Source organism: Nanorana parkeri, unplaced genomic scaffold (genome assembly GCF_000935625.1).
Source record: "Nanorana parkeri isolate BGI_ZX_2015 unplaced genomic scaffold, ASM93562v1 scaffold139, whole genome shotgun sequence".
Classification (NCBI taxonomy): Eukaryota; Metazoa; Chordata; class Amphibia; order Anura; family Dicroglossidae; genus Nanorana; species Nanorana parkeri.
In genome coordinates, this window is record NW_017306407.1 from 1795932 (window position 1) to 1813418 (window position 17487).

Below are 17487 nucleotides of genomic sequence, written 5' to 3' on the forward strand. Positions count from 1 at the left end.
TACTAAACTGATGAGCCGTAAAAGCTTTTAAAGTGTCGCCTATGGGAAATTTTGGTTATTGCATTTTTTTGCGGTTTCTCGGATGCATGCAATTTTAAGGCTTGGCATGTTTGGTATCTATTAACCTGGCGTGACCCCATATTTTATATTTTACCCAAAATTGGGCATTATATTCTGTTTCTGTTCACTAAATTTCATTTTAGTGTATTTTATCCTAAAAATACTTGTATTTTATCCAAAAACCATTTGCGCAAATACTGTGCGACATAAAAAATTGCAACTAGCATCGTTTTATTCTACAGGGCCTCTGCTTTCAGAAGATATATAATTGGGGGCCTGCAGCTGTTTTCTAGCCAGAAATTTAGATTTGATCATGTGTGTGCACATGTAAGAAATTGCTCTGGGCAGCAAGTGGTTAAATCTTAAAGGAGAACTATGAGATGAGTGATTTCCACTCACCTCATAGTTCTAGCCGATCTGTGACAATGAAACTGTCACAGGTCGGCTCAGTAGATCGGGAGGTGAGCAAACACATACCGGTGTTCGCTCACCTCTCGATCCTGTCACGGCTCTCTGTCGTGACAGGGGAGGGGATGGATTCCCCCCTCCCCGCTCCGATCCGCCAGTGCTGACTGGCGGAACGGACGGGGGAGGGGGGCAGGTACAGATGGCTCTGCCTCTAGATAGGCAGAGCCAGCTGTCAGTCACGCAGCTGGGCGGATCCAGACATAATTGTCGGGATCAGCTGCGGCGTCTTGGTATACCGCGAGCGGAAACTCGCGGTATACTGCGGCGTCTCAGTATAACGCGAGCTACAGCTCGCGGTCTACTGAGCCTAGGGTGACGGGAGGACGCTAGTTTGTGTCCTCCCGTTACCCTAAGGAGAACTATGGAGAAAAGCCTTAACCCATAGTTCTCCTTTAATGGATTCGGTTTACAATGCATTCAATAACTATTAATATTTTCAAAACATTGATCCTTATCCTGGTGTGTTAGCTTAGTGAATTGAACCTAATATAATTGTTTGTTCACATAGACCAGCTAAACAATGTAAATTATATTGAGTCAGTCACGGAGAACTCTTATTGTCATTTGCCAGGAATATAACTTATTTTATTGTTTTGGGAATATGAATCTATCTACTGTTATATTTATTTGTGCATTGTTTGTTTAGCTATGCCCAGCAGCTTAATACAAGTTTACTCATGGTATCTTCTCATTAGGACGGTGTACCCCAGTGGAGGAAGAGACTGGAAATGAGGAAGAACTGGGAGCTGATACTGAAACCCTTGAAGTATTTGGAAAGACGTCAGCTGTACCATTATCTAGTACTGGAACCTTTAGAAAGTCAAGCCCTGAACGAATCAAATCACACGTTACACAGAGTTCCTGGAAAACCAAGGAGCACTATAACTCACACTTGGTAAAAGCTTTACTAACTGTTATGTCAATCCAAAGTTGTCTTTTTCTGAGTGCATCCCAACAGGCTGAATCAACTACCAGCTTCATATATATCTGAAAGCCTTCACTAATAAGATTTGTATAAATGTTTTCACCTTTACCCACTTGTTAAAAACCATTATAAGGACATTTCACTCACATTGCTGATTATACTTAAAGGGGCTGATTTATAGCCCTACTGACCAGCAGAAATACCTATGCTCCTCATCGCCATCTAGTGGCAGTGGTGTCATGCAAAGGGATATAAATCAAATCAATGAGACTAGAACAGCAGCGAGTAGCCTGCCGGAGGTTCGGCTCAGCCGATCCAGATGTTGGACCGGCTGAGTTGAACTCCTTCTGCACTTCGGGTCGGCCGAACATGCTGATCATGTTCGGTCGACCCGAAGCCACGCGAAGTACGGCTGATTTCAGCCGATATACGGCTGAAATTAGCCGTACCAGCCTGAAGTGAATAGCCAAACAGCGTTCGGCTCACTTCACTTCGGGTCGGTCTTTCACTCGGCTGCCTACGGCAACTTAGTGAATAGACCCCTATGGGTTTTCAATTAACTCCTGTATCTATCTTCAGCCAAAGACTTTATTAGAACTTGGGGTTATTAAATGTTCTTTCAGTTTTCCCCTTTCTCAGTGACCAAGCTGAGGAGATTTCTCTTCACCTGCTCCCCCATTGACAATGAGGTTGATTTACTAAAGGCAAATAGGCTGCTCACTTTGCAAGGGGATTTAGCTTAGTGAATGAGGTGAAGCTCTGCTGACTCCCATCAGCCAATTATAAGCAAAAAGCTTTTTTGCCCAAGCTTTTTTATATTTTTCTTTAATGTCATTGGGAATTCCTTGCAAATTGAATTTTTACCATATTTATTAAGCAAAGGGAAAATTCCCTCGAAAGATTAACAGGCTATTTGCCTTTAGTAAATCAACCTCAATGTGTAATCAGAACAGGGAGTGAGAGGAAATTTTCAAGAGGGTCACAGCAATAAAAACACTTTTATAGTAGAGTAGGGGAAGGCTAGAGCCCCTTCCAGCATTTTATTTCTGGAAAGTAGTAGGCTGGCTTCATACCTAGGCAACGTTTTTACGCATTTTTGATGCACGGTTCTGTGTGTTTTTGCGCGTTATGATGCGTGTGTTTTTGTGAGCAGATTGTAGATTATTGATGTTAAGGAGCAAACGTGCATTAAAAATGCGCGCAAAAACACAGCAAGCGCGTGTTTTTGAATTGTTTCCTATTGAGTCTATGGGGCCAAAACAAGCTGTAAAATGACCAAAAAAAGCTCATGTACTTTTTCCAGCAACAGATGTTAACAGAGCCATAGAAATGAATGGGACTTTTTTAGGGGTAGATTTTGTGAGCATTTTTTAGGGCAGAATACTAGAGAATACTGACCTTTTAAAAAAGTGAACAAAGAACAGAAATCTACAAACATTACTTTATCTGTATATATTATAATAAAGACAATCCTTAGAATTGGACATAAAGATATTAGTGGCAAAAAGATATTACAGGCAGTTTATACCCAAAAAAAGAAATATATATATATATATACACACACACACACACACACACACACATTTGAAGACTTTTCTTATTGCAAAGTTATTCATTTAATTTTCTGTGTACAAGACAGGACAATACTGTATCAGAATGTATCACTAAATGTACTGCTTTTTTAAAATATCCTTTATATACATTCTTGAGGTGATTATTATTATTATACAGGATTTATATAGCGCCAACAGTTTGCACAGCGCTTTACAATATAAGGAAGACATTACAGTTACAATACAATTCAAGACATGATGGTAAGGAGAGCCCTGCCGTGAGGGCTTACAATCTAAAAGGGAGGGGCCAGTGATACATGAGGAGGTAGTTGTGTGGGGATGAATTGTTTGAGAAAGTGATAGTTCAGTGGTCAGGTTGAGGTGGGATAGGCTTCCCTGAAGATATGAAAAAAGGTGATAAAAATATTTTACCATCCAACAGGGAGAAACAAAGCACAGTCAAATAAATGGAGATGATACAATAATTAATAGGAGTGACTATTATGAAAAGCCTCCTGTTCCTTTGGAGGTGTCATTTGGGAAGGACAATGCTTCACTCACTCACAAGAAGCCACACACTACCTTTTACGGTGGCCCTTTTACTGGTCGAAGGAAATACACTTATGGTGAGTAGCCAATATTGCCACTTCCATTTTATTCTGTATATGTGTGTGTATGTATGTGTATGTGTGTGTATATATATATATATATATATATATTTTAGCACCTAGGCAAAAATGAGCAGTTAACCCTGGCAATGCGGGGGTAGCCCCACTGTTCGGGAAAATAGAAGTCTATTTGCCGGGAGTTCATCTTTAAAACTGCAGCTGCATCATATCCATACAGCCTTCTTTGATGAGGCATTACACTATAAAATAAAATCATATAGAACCTCTATGTCGCTGTCTACATATACATGTTAAATTGTCTGATGAGAATCAATCAGTTCACAAAACCAAGAGCTAAATATATTACCTTTGCAATATATATATATATATATTATGGTAATATATATATATATTTCCATTTTTACAGTTTGCAATCTGTCAGTAGTTAAATACAAATTAATAGCTTTCATTTGTATACATTGTTAGAGTTATGTTCCTATGGCTGATCTTCCAACTCAGGTGTGGGTAACTTCGGCCTTCTAGCTGTGGAACAAATCCCTTAATGCCTCTGCCTCTGGGAGTTATGCCTGTGGCTGTCAAAGTCTTTCAATGCCAATGGGACTTGCAGATCTGCAACAGCTGGAGGACCAAGGTTGTCCACCCCTGCTTCAATTCATTTCTCCCGCATAGTCAGTCAAGTATACCAGCGTTTAGTGGGGGTTCTCTTAAAACCTTTGCCTTATCTCTTATTGACCTTAAAGTATATTTCCACTTTTGTAGCCAAATTGGAGTAACACCTATGAAATATTTGTTACATGTTACATTTTTACTTTGCACTTAAGAAGAAGTGCCGCACACCACTGACATCATTATAGAAAAACTTTATTCAGATCCGACAGCTTGCATGATGCCATCCCTGCCTCTAGACCACCCTCCTCTAGACCACTCACCTTTGATGCATTTCACCCTCACAGGCCGAGTCAAGGAGAACAGTGCATTATGATATATGGAGCGAGGATGGGCTCCCAGCCTTTACCCACAGTGCATCCGGACGGGGAAACTTATTATAGTGTGCAGCAGTGATGATTTCTTGTTACATTTTTCCTTGCTGTACTATGCTGAAAGATCTCAGTTATCAGTTGTAAACTAGATGTTCACACTGCCTGTCCTAACAAAGGGTTAAATATGGCTTGGGTGGTACATTGTATGTTAATGCACTTAAAAAAAACCTGTTCATCATTAAATCTGATGTTAAATCTTAGGACCTTGGCTTCTTGATAAGTATCTGATGTTCCTTAAGCTGGCCATATACCGTAATGGGCAGGCAGAACGAAAAAAATCACTTGGCTCCCCCATTCAAGCTAAAGAGCGTAGCTCGCAGAATCTTCCCTGCTGGGCTATTGTATTCTTCAAATCACGAGAATATTTCAGAGGCGCTTGGAGAAGTCAACAGCCGCCTGCATTCTATCAGTTTGGGAACTGACCCATATCTCAGTTCAATCCTTCATTTCCATCTTTTTAAACCCTGACAAAGGGGGTTGTATTTGCCATTAAAATGCTTTGGCTGTGTGACCAACATAATCATTATGGACTCTGAAATCTGATTTGATCTAGAGCTCTTCTTTTCTGTCCAATTTTTGGGCTATTGTATTTGGATAGCCCGAGCCAGAATACCTGAACAGTGACTGCAGCAGTGTTCGGCCAACAATATTCCACCCGGCTCGTTCAACAAATTTTGGTTAAGAATTTTACTTTGTCAAGTGGAATGGTGCTGGCAGGGCCACCCACGAATCAACTTCCATCCGAAATACATAGTCTATATTTTCTTGTGACCTTTGAGGAATGAATTTGGAGAGAAAAAAAATAGTGTCCAGACTTCAGGTTTAAAGATAGCTTTTCTTTTCCTTTTCAGTTAGCATTACCTCTCACTAGTGTCTATGCAGGTATCCTTTCTGAGTCTTCCCATTACCTATTATAGTCTTTTTTGATGATGTGGCTAGCCAGTACTGACAAATCTAAGCATAATGGTCTCTTCAATATGTTGCTGCAAATAGAAAATGTCAAATATCTGTAATTTCACACACTAAACAAACAAATGGAGGGAGGTATTATGTAGTTGGAAGGATTGTACGTGGCCAAGCTAACTCAATAAACCAATCACAACATATTGGATAGGACACAGAATCATGACAGCCACAACATAAATTATTTTGAGTTACAATACTAGGTTTTAACAAATTCAAAATTGTTTAGATTTTTGGAAACAGCAACCAACAAGACTGGAGAATTTTGTTTCACAATACTTTTGACATTTTGAAAGAATCCAGCCTGCAGGGAAAACGTTTAACAGTGTTGTCAAGATCAGTGTATGACTTTATAGACAAATGTAGTCAGTTTACTGTTGGTGGTCATTTGTGTCAGTTCACTTTCATTTACAGGGTTATTCACTAAAGGGTGAAGAGCTTGGAGAAGGAAGGAGAAGTGAGCAATCTAGGACAAAATAGCTGAACTGGAAAAATTCTCCAATTCAGCTCACTTTCCAGATCAGCTATTTTGGCCTAGATTGTTCACTTCTCCTGCCTTCTCCAAACACTTCACCATTTTGTGAATATACCTGTTAAAGTCTATGGGGTCTATTCACAAAAGGGTGAAGAGTTTGGAGAAGGCAGGAGAAGGGAACAATCTAGGACAACATAGCTGAACTGGAAAGTGAGCTGAATTGGACAATTTTTCCAAATCGGCTATTTTGTCCTAGATTGTTCACTTCTCCTGCCTTCTCCAAACTCTTCACCCTTTTGTGAATAGACCTGTATATATAGCCAAAACCAGGGAAGGGTTAAATCCCCTATAAGCTTATTTTTTGCTGTCTGTGTCTTGTTGGGAACATTTCCATTCCTTCACATCCTGTCCCAGAGGCACAACAGGAAATTGGAGGAAATCTAAGCTGTCTCCACCAGTCTAAGAGGTGAATTTCCCTCTTAGACAGCTGTCACCAGAACAGGTGTCCCCATTGGAAGACTTACCCGCACCTCTTGTTCTTGTGACACCTTTGGCACTTATTTATTTTTCTCACATGTCTGCACTTTCACTTTTTTATGACTGTATTTTTCACTCCCCTAGGATGGAGGGTGTGGTTCTTTGGGCCTGCCCTGAAGACTAGGGGGAAGATGTGTGACCATTAGGTTCCTTCCTCCCTGAACTGGGGCTCTCCCTTTGGGGGAGCCCCCAATCTAGTACTCGGGGGTCAGCTTTGCTTACCTAGAGGAATGGGTACGCCTGGGTTTGGCTGTCAGGAGCACCCCAGGGGGTCAGGGAAAGGGCCCTATCTCTTCAGGAGAGGGGCTATTTGACACACCTAAGTGCTTAAAATTTCTTTTGGATTTCCCCTAACTTTCTATCTTGGTGTCAATGATCACCAGTACAAACAGAGGAGTGAATCTCCCCAGTGGTCACATGGAGAAATAAAATATGACAGAGGGTCTAACCCTTTACTGTTCTATCCAAAAATTAAAAATAGTTTTTGTCTTTACATATACTTTATTTTTAGCTTTTGTTCTTCTTAGCAGAGCAAGAAAGCTTTGTTCTCCATGGACAAGCTAGAGCTGTTATATCCCTGGACATTGAATTCAATAGTTTAAGACCTAGGTATTTTCTAGAACTCTTTGTTTCTGTGAAACAGTAGTGTTGACTAGTATACTGTATGTGGTCTCCCATTAGATCTGTTTTCAAAGTGTAAGTAAACCCAAAAGCAAAAATGTACTATATTGCAGTTTTACCAAATCTTAGATGTAGTGACTGCATTAGTTTTCTTTTTTAAGCTTTTTTTCTTTTATTTTCAACTGATGATCCAGCCAGTAAATCTGTTATTTTTTGCATCTTACTTTAAAGCTAGTCATACACTGTTCTATTTCTTTCTACATATGACCTTATGGAGAGATTATTCTTCTGCCCTGTGCCCTGCCCTGTGTGAAAGGAAGTGAGTTAGATAGCCCCAACAGGGACACAGCAATAACCTAACAATGACTTTAATCTTCTAAAATTAAAATAAATGCCTTAGTTAGATGTTTTGAGCAGCTGAAATATAGATAATGAGTACCTCTAGATTGCCATTATTATGAGACCCTTGAAAGATAATGCTGTCAATTGAACCTATCAAAATAAATGCTATGCCTTATCATTTGGGAACTCCTAAAACTGATGGTGGGACGTAACTGGGACACCAGCCTGTGAATGTGAACGTTTGTGGTTTAGATCTCCAGGTCCAACTTTAATGTCCCTCATATTCTATACACCACATCTGAGGCTATCTATGTAGTACAGTGTTTACAAATGACAAGGGTAAAGTAGATGTACAAGTCCAAATAGTTCACACAATAACCCCCTTTTCCCCAGAACCTAATAAATAATTCACCATATCACCACAGATACCATCCTGACACCAATTTTCAATGTAGCTAAGAGATGTCCTATCTGGGATGGACCCTAAAACCCTAACCAGCAGTGACAAAATGATAGATGCAAATAGTAATGTCAATATATACTACACTCCTATCAAGGAAAGCTATACATTTAACTAGTGGGAGGGTGGGAACGTTAGTTCAACACTGCACCCCTCAACTGAACACTGTGTGGTCTCTTACACTTAACCCTCATGTACTCCTTCCATACCTCTTGGATCTGCAATCAAAGTAAGTTCCTACAACTTCACATCTCTCCTTTTCCTTACCTGTTTAAGTATTCCCACTCTATTTATACGCATCTTATGCTGTCTAAAATTGTGCTGTGTAGGTAAACAGGACCTAATGAGACTGTACAATGAAAATATCGATCATCTTCCAGAGGGTCCATTCTTGCCACCTATTTCTCAATCTGTTGGCCCAGAACTTGAAGTCATGAGAGATATTACCAAGGTAAGAAATGTACACAAAATATAGCTGGAAGGGAAAGGAATGTTGCCCATGGTGACATATCATATTTCACCTTTAATTCTCTGGAAAATGAAATAAAGCATCTGTCTAATCACTGAAGACACTTTCCCACTTCCTCCTAACCTTTCTAATATTAACAAAGTGCCATGTGCAACATTAGATAAATCATTTTTTTTTAAACTTTTAACACTATAATTTAACTGTCTGCCACTAGTGGAGAAATATGTTAGTGGCTTTTTACCATTGTCCACCAAGCATGTACTGAAAAAATGATATGCATCTTGGGTAAAAAAAAAAGTTGTATCTGTGCTGAAGCACACATCAGAAAGCATGTTTTTCCCCAGCTTCCTTCAGAAACGCTTTGCTGTCTTTGCAGTGATGCAGTGAACATTGTTTGTTATAACTCCATAGTGTACAAGTACATGAATGAAAATAAATGGCATAAATGATGGTAACAAAAATTATTGGGATTATTATTAGGGTTGCACAGATACCAAGTACAGTACTCGGTACGAGTACAAGTACCGATACTTTTGAGCTCCAAGACTAGACTAGAGAAAAATCTAAAAATTAGGAGTCAGCTGTCATTTGTAAGGAGCACACGGAGCTCCTGGGATTAGTACATCTCTGTTTTAATGTACGATTTTGTTTTTATAAATATAAATAAAGGGATGCACAGATACCAGTTTTGCGAGTACGAGTACTGGTACTTGCCGAGTACTTACAACTATGAGTACTGATACATTTTTGTTTATTGTCATGTGACAGTTTTTCTAAAACAATACAGACTAATGATTTCAGGACAGTGGTGGAGTTCCAGAGCCAGGTCCCAGCTGCAACCGCTGCAACCCTGGTAGTTCTCATGAAAATGCCAAGTATCTGCACTGGTACTCAAAAAGTATCTGTGCATCCCTAATTATTATTATTATCATTCAGCATATTGGGATTATCCAGCATACTCCAGCCAAATAGCCCTGGTGAGGACAGTTGGTCAAGAAAGGGGGGTTGGAACTTGGCAATCATAATATATACAGGTAGATATTTTCAGTCTTGGCTGTTTAATGTCAGAACCACGGGTGTGGTGTCTTGCACATGTACACATGTGCATATAATCCAGAAGAGCTGCAATGTGTTCCAGCACTAGGCTTAAGCTGGCCATACATCTATAGATTTTCTGCAGATTTTCTATGGTCAGATGGAAAAAGTGCAACAGATTCCTCCATCTACGCTAAACTGTGTGGATGGAGGAATCTCCCACTGGGCCAAGCTTTAGTATCTTGCTAGTCATCCCCGCTGGCTTTCAAAATACCTGAACAATGCCCGCATCCAATCAGATTGTTTAGGTATTGTGAGAGCCAGCAGGGCCGACTAGCAAGATACTGAAGCAGGTGACAATAGAAAGTGACCCCACTATTATTATTAGTGTGATTACTCTGTTGTTGTGCTCTGGTATTCAGACAGCCCAGCAACAAAGATACCAATTGGCACTGGCACAGAGAAGCAGACATGGCTAAAGATATGTTAAGAAGTTAGCCTTGTATGTGTAACAGAACAAAAAAGCAGATCACCAGCACTCAGTAATAAAGTTGAATATGTCCCTTTTAACTGGACAAAGACGTCACAGTGATCAGAGAAGCCGACGTTTCGGGACCGCGCAGGGTCCCTTCCTCAAGGCAGAAAGACGTGTATGTGTAACAGTCATTTTAGAAAGGACCTGAATTGTGGAAATAATGCTCAAAAAAAGGCAAAAGGAGGGCAAAGGGCTAGTCACCAGTTTTGCCAAGGGGCTTCCTCCAACTGATCCTTTCCCCTTTACATGAATTGCCATGTCTTGTTCTCTGCTTGGTAAAGGAGCAGAACTCTGCTTCCTCATGACAGAGCTGCCCCCTGGTGACTAGAGATGTGATGACTTGGGGGGGATATTCAAGAAGCAGCAGGTGACAACTGTAGAAAGCACAGATCCAAGCAACAGCAGGGAGGAGATAGATTTTCTGTAGATTTTCAGGTACAGCTTTCTTTTCAGCAAGGAGGACAGTGACTAGCACAGTGGTGACATCATCAAATCTCATTCCTAATTTCATGAAACTCGCAGCCAGAGGCAGCAGTTCCTTTCACACAGCAAATATACAGCTATGAAGCTGTAAGCCCAGAAGTCCTTAGGCACAGGAAGTGCACTGCTCTTTTCAGGTCAAATTTAATGCTTAGACATCAGAATCTAATGTTCAATATAAGATAGCAAATCTTCACTTTGAGTTTAGCTCCTTAGCAGCTGTTGAGAAGAAGCCCCTCACAAGAAGTACGGTTCTGGGGAAGCTATATTTCAGGCCACTGTAAGTGGTCTCCCCACCTCAATGAACAGTGCATGTAGTTAGGAAGTAATGTATTTAGGGATCTGTAAGGGTTAGTTCACACCATATGCAGTGCGTTCCGGCCCGATTCCGGCTGGAATGCACTGCATCGCATTGCGGCCGGCTCGCACGGGATCGCAAGGCACATTGTGCCTGCAGTGCCGTCCGGTGCAGTGCGATCAAAATAGTGCTTGCAGCATTGACTGTACTGATATGGCCCATCCAAGAAGACGCCAAATGCCAAAAGTACATCCTGCCTTGTAAAGTGACAGGTGCACAGCTTTGACCAATTGATCTATCCCTTTAGTTTACTGTAGAAGTATGAAGGTTGTAGCTGGGCTCATTGGACATCCACTAGGCCCTAGGCTCCTGCCTAGGGTCAGTCTGTGCTCAGAGATGGTAGACTACATGCTTTATGTTTTATGAGTAATATAATTTCAATTATTATTAAATACAGGAACCCTTAAAGTTACCCCCAATTACGGATGAGTCCATCAGAATTCCACAAAGAAAGAGGAGGCGCAAAGCTGCAGATCCACCAAAGGAACTTTTAATCATACCACTGCTTGTACGTTTTGAGAATCAGAAAGTGACCCAAGAAGAAAAGACAAACACAGACGGGAACACAAAGGCTGTGCCTATGAACAATGATGAAGGTACAGTGCATTCAAGAGGTACTTCACTATCTCAAGTATGTCATTATATGCATATTGAGGAGAATATATCCTATTGTTGGTTATGATCTTTTTGTTTATGACTAGTTGTGTGCAGCTAGAACATTAGGATTTCCAGAGTTTAATATAACTATTTCATTAATCATATTATATGACTAGTTTAAGCTGTACAAATGTATAAAAATCCACTACTACTGAAGCAAGAAAATCAATACCCATGTTTCAACCATGAACACACTTTATATGAGCAAATTACAACACTAGAAAAACTTGGCTCCTCTCATAACGCCTAACCTGAGAAGCCATCAGCCCATCTTAGTAGCCAAACTAGTATGATTCCTTCTTAGTAACTAAAGTCCATAAATTAAAATGACACAAAAAGTACCTTTTGCCTCCGCAGTGGCAACTAAACTAATAATTACATTCATATTTCCCATAGCTGCTACGTATCACTGTTCTTAGGGGTCTATTCACGAAGCAGCCAAAGGATCTAGCCGTAGCTTCGGCCGATCCTTTGGCTAGCTTCGGCCCCAGGACACCTTCGGTTCAGTAGAACCGAAGGGCTGCTGTACGGGCTATTTACTATAGCCCGTACAGCTCCCGAACTTGGCCGAGCGGCTCAGTCGAGCCGAACGCATATGGCTCGGCTGAGCCGCGCTGAAAGCCGAAGCTGGCCAATCGGCCGGCCATTGGCCGACTGACAGCCTGCTTCTGACAGCTGGGCGGAGGCAGTCGTGATCTTACAGCTGGCTCCGGCCACTTGCAGAGAGATCAGCGTCCCTGGTTACCAGCTAACCAGGGACACTGATCTCCAGACAGCAAACTCTCCCGGCCGCTCCGGGAGTATCCCGCTCCCGGCCGCCAAGGAGAGAAACACTGATTTTTCTTTCTTTTTCCTTATTCTGACACGGAACCGTATCAGAATAGAAAGAAAAAAAAATGTTTGGCCATAGGAATGAATTGCTAGATTCCTATTGGCTATTTCAATTTGCAATAGCCAATGGCAAACTAGCATTTTGCTGCAGTTCTCCATCAGGTCCACCACTACTGATTGACAGCAGCAGAGGGTGGGTACAATAGCTAGTTTGCTATTGGCTATTGCAAATTGAAATAGCCAATAGGAATCTAGCAATGCATTCCTATGGCCACGGCTCCGTGTCAGAATAAAGAAAAAAAAAGAAAAAGCAGTGTTTCTCTCCTTGGCGGGCCGGGAGCGGGAGACTCCCGGAGCGCCCGGGAGAGTTTTAAAAAAAAAATGTTGACAGCAGCAGAACCGCCGGCCAATAGAAAACAGTTGGGCGGAGCTAGCTGTCACAATCTCTTTCTTTCTATTTATTTTTTTCTACTTTTTAAAAAAAATTCTGTTCTGCTCGGTCCCACGGAGGGACCGAGTAGAACAGCAGCGTCTATAAGAATAGACCGAACAGCAGCGAGTAGCCTGCTGGAGGTTCGGCTTAGCCGATCCAGATGTTGAATCGGCTGAGTCGAACTCCTTCTGCACTTCGGGTCGGCCGAACATGCTGAGCATGTTCAGCCGACCCGAAGCCACCCGATGTACGGCTGATTTCAGCCGGTATACAGCTGAAATCAGCCGTACCGACCTTCGCTTTAGGTCGGTCATTCACTCGGCTGCCTACGGCAGCTTACTGAATAGACCCCTTAGTCATTTTGTCAAATCCGGTATATTTAATTTAACACAATATTTACTTATTACTTTGTATTCTCCAACATCCCTCAAACCACCAATTCTGATCCCCATACAGGTCGTCCTGACCTCTGCCTTTTAAAACAGGCTACTTGGCTGCTTTCTTCCTCTCCATCACCTAATCTTTTGACCCTATTCCCTTCCACCTACTCAAACTACTTCCTGTCACCGCTGCCCCTACACTGACCCATAGTGTCTATTGATCTCTGTCACTTGTTATCTTCTGTATTTCATTTACCTCCTCTTCAATTCAATCATCCTTCTTCAGATCTAGCTTCTACTTAACTGTCCATTTGGTTTGCATTTTCCTTTTATCTACTCGGAATGTGCTATGCCCACTTCATTTATCATTTTTTTGAAATATTGATTTTGAAATGGCATTTGTAATGCGTTTTCTTCTTTGCTCACTTCATAAATAGTGTCTTGATAAAACAAGCCACATTTTGGCTTGCTACAGTGTTGGTTATTGGCCCATCCTAACCTGTGCCTATAACCATAATGTAAGTGGGTCTATTCTATGCATACTAAAAAAAAAATGTTTTAAATAAATACAGCAAAAGACAGTGGATATTTGATACCTTTCACTGATGACAGTCAATATATAATTTTACTGCATATGACATTATTGTTTTTAATTGTGTTAGAGATAAAAATGTTAGATGTTTAAAGAAGTGTGGTTTGGCTTTTAGATGATTCTTTGGGCACTTTTTTAGCTTATATATTATGTTGCCCATATGTAATCATATAAAATATACTAGTGCAGATCATTTTGGGAGCACTATACAACTGTATAATGAGGAGCCGGGAGACATGAACAAGTTAGCCTTTACGGTACTTACTGTATATGACCAGTGGAGAAATACAGGCAATAATTTTCGTGACTTTACTGTTTTATCTTTTGAATGATGAGATCATGTGTTTGACATCAGGATGTTATCATTTTGTAAGAATATGGACATATATCAAATTACTCCTATTTAACTTAATGTATATATGATTGAATAATTCTTGTTTTACTTATTTATTAGCTATGTATATTATATGCAGCATGTATGCTATCTGGTGGGTATGAATCTATTTACCATTATCTATCTATGGGTGACAGTGCATGTTAAGTATAGGTGGTTCATAGCTATATACTGTACAATTAATACGATTGTGATTCTAGCTCACATAATAGCTGCAGCAATACAATTCAATTACAACCTTTAATCAAATTAGTTTATAGTATTCCAAAGGTCTTTATGTATAAATGTATTATTACAAAGAAGTGGATTTACTTCTCTTCAGCCACCAATCAGCAGCAAGCAAAATGTTGTATATTGCAGCTTATCAGTTCTTGGATTTGGTGGCTGCATCTGTTTCCTTTTTCCAGGCTTTCTTTCTCCTATTGTTCACCATATAATCTTGCAAGTAACACACTTCATGACCTACGGTGGCAACACACACTCACTCCACTATCTATAGAGGAGCAATGTTGTCACCCTAGGCTCTCCTAAATTTGGATTACAAACAGCTCCTCCCTTTCTTATTGCCATTACATAGGGGCAGGGCCGGTGCAAGGATTTTTGCCTACACAGGCGAAGGTGCATTTTTCCGCGCCCCTCCCTCAGGAAGTCTTATGCTAGCGCTAGCCCTGCAAAGACATCCCATAAAGCAGCACTCCAAACCTAATAGGAGATCTGTGATATCCATGTTACAGGTCAAACCAATTATCTCAGAAGCATTTAGAAAAAAGAAAGACCATCAGCTACTAGTGCCCTATATGTGAAGCCACAAGCAATGACACCCCAAATAGTTTACTGTGGAGCACTCCAATACAAAGACAGCCCCCAAAGTGTACCACTCCAGAAAGCATAACGAAGATGTCCATGTTGCAGCTCACACTAAACATATCTAGAATTTGGGAAAAGATTGACCATCACCTTCTGAAGCCCTGTATGTAAAGCCACAAGCATTGACACCCCACATCTATTACCATGGAGAACCCCAATACAAGGACACCCCCCCCCCACTGAAGATAGCATAACTAACAGCACTGACCGCCAATGTAATGAAAGTATTCACACTGACCGCCAATGTAGCGAAGGTATCCACACTGACCGCCAATGTAACGAAAGTATTCACACTGACCGCCAATGTAAGAAAAGTATTCACACTGACCGCCAATGTAACAAAAGTATTCACACTGACCGCCAATGTAACAAAGGTATTCAAAATGACCTCCAATGTAACAAAGATATTCACACTGACCACCAATGTAACGAAAGTAATCACACTGACCGCCAATGTAACAAAGGTATTCACAATGACCTCCAATATAACAAAGATATTCACACTGACCACCAATGTAACGAAAGTATTCAAACTGACCGTCAATGTAATGAAAGTATTCACACTGACCGCCAATGTAACGAAAGTATTCATACTGACCACCAATGTAACGAAAGTATTCACACTGACTGCCAATGTAATAAAAGTATTCACAATGACCGCCAATATATATATATGTATATTTTTGACCTTGAGTTTAAATACCTTTTAAAATTGCAACTTGTATGGTAGCTGTTAGGGAATAACCCAAGTTCTTAGTATGGGCACATTTATACATAGGGCCTGTAGTGTCTGGGGTGCACTGCTGTTGTCTACTTTCGGGAATATGGCTCTTTTGAGTGGGAATGTTGACTTTTTGCTCTAATAATGCATTTCGAAAAATATTTTTCACAAATTCCACTAGATGTCGAGTTCTGGATTCTGATCAAAATGATGATCAAAACATAATAATTCACATGCGTAAAGTCATTCAAGTTATTTGCTCATTTAGCTGCAGACTGTAAACACTGTCAAACCTCAAACGTTTTTGTGGCCAGCATAACGTTTCGTGATGAGACGCCCTCAAAGCTTTGTGTTCTAGTTTTTGCATTCCAAGAAAACATTAATTTCTGTTGATTATTAGCCAAGCAAATAACCATTAGTAGCTGGTGAACTTATTTGCCTTTTTTCTCACCAAACATAAATGGGACTATGCAAGCCTTTTCTAAAGATGGCAGTGGTCCACTGGTATAGCTTTATAGTAGTGCTTTGAATTAATAACAAAGGACTTCTAAAGATAGCACAATTACGATCTTAAATCCCTAGCTGATGTGTGGTGGATTATGGTCTGAAAACTTTTAAAGTGCCCTATGTAAACATATATTCAAAGTATTCATGTTAGTTTTGATTCAAGCTGGGCAAACATCTCCTTTTGTATGCTATTGTTCTTCTATTACCTGTCATCCTTCTTTTTCTTTTAGATCATTTGTTTAAGGCACAGGTGTGACACAAGTGGCCTTTATTTGCAGTCACCTCTGGATTCTCAGTATTTTGAGCTTCTTACTGTAGGTTTAGTAAACTACAGGACACTTCATCACTTATAACAATGAACTGAAAATATACAGAGGAGTTTATGTATTAACCATAAGGCACTTATTGGCTCGTACCTAGAGCAGCAGGGTTAATGGAAGCAGAACAAAGAATCAAATGCACCCATCATGTTAACTTCATTATTTTGTTTCCATCTTCTTTCCATCACTTGATATTTGTGGCTGAGGCTCTGTTCACACTTTGCTTTTGATTCCAGTACAGTTTTCCACGCGTTCCTACACACGGCACACAAAACACGCACATTTTAACATACGCGTGGTTTGCGCACGTTTGTGGCTGCTACTGTAGCCGTAACGCACAAAAGTCAGCCAGAATATCGCACCTGTACTTTTTTGCGCGATGCACATTTTCGCACCGCGCGTATGACACGCAGGTGTGAACAAGCTACATTAAAATGTATGTCTTTTGGTGTTTTACACTAATGTGTGAACGGAGCCTACAGCAAGAGAGCTGTAATGGGTTGGGGGGTGCAGAGGATGATGAGTCAGATGGCTCCATAAAACATGGAAACATGATGACATCTCTCCTATTTCTTGTTTGGTTGTTTGTATCAGTAAAAAGACTTCTCACAGATCCAGTTTTTCATCACTAAAGCTTGTAGGCACACAACCTTTTACACAAGGCATTTCCTTGTTTTCCTTATCATATCCTGGTTTAGAATACTGTGATCATGTGGAAATACTGTAACCTTATGCAAGGTGACTACTGATGATGGAAATGTGTGGGCAATTATTTTTGCCACTCTTTTCCTTTGTCGCCTATAGGCATGTGCCTATTATTAAATTCAGCCATGGT

At 40.5% G+C, this 17487-nt stretch overlaps 1 protein-coding gene across 1 annotated transcript in view; it reads left to right on the plus strand.

The window, feature by feature from the left end:
* LOC108785035 (uncharacterized protein KIAA2012-like) overlaps positions 1–17487 on the plus strand; it is a 124952-nt gene that overhangs the window by 37753 nt on the left and 69712 nt on the right. The window contains exons 5-8 of the mRNA XM_018554012.1: positions 1224–1423; positions 3449–3632; positions 8403–8524; positions 11348–11546. Coding sequence (XP_018409514.1) covers positions 1224–1423; positions 3449–3632; positions 8403–8524; positions 11348–11546 — 705 coding nt within the window. The remainder of the gene's footprint in view (positions 1–1223; positions 1424–3448; positions 3633–8402; positions 8525–11347; positions 11547–17487) is intronic.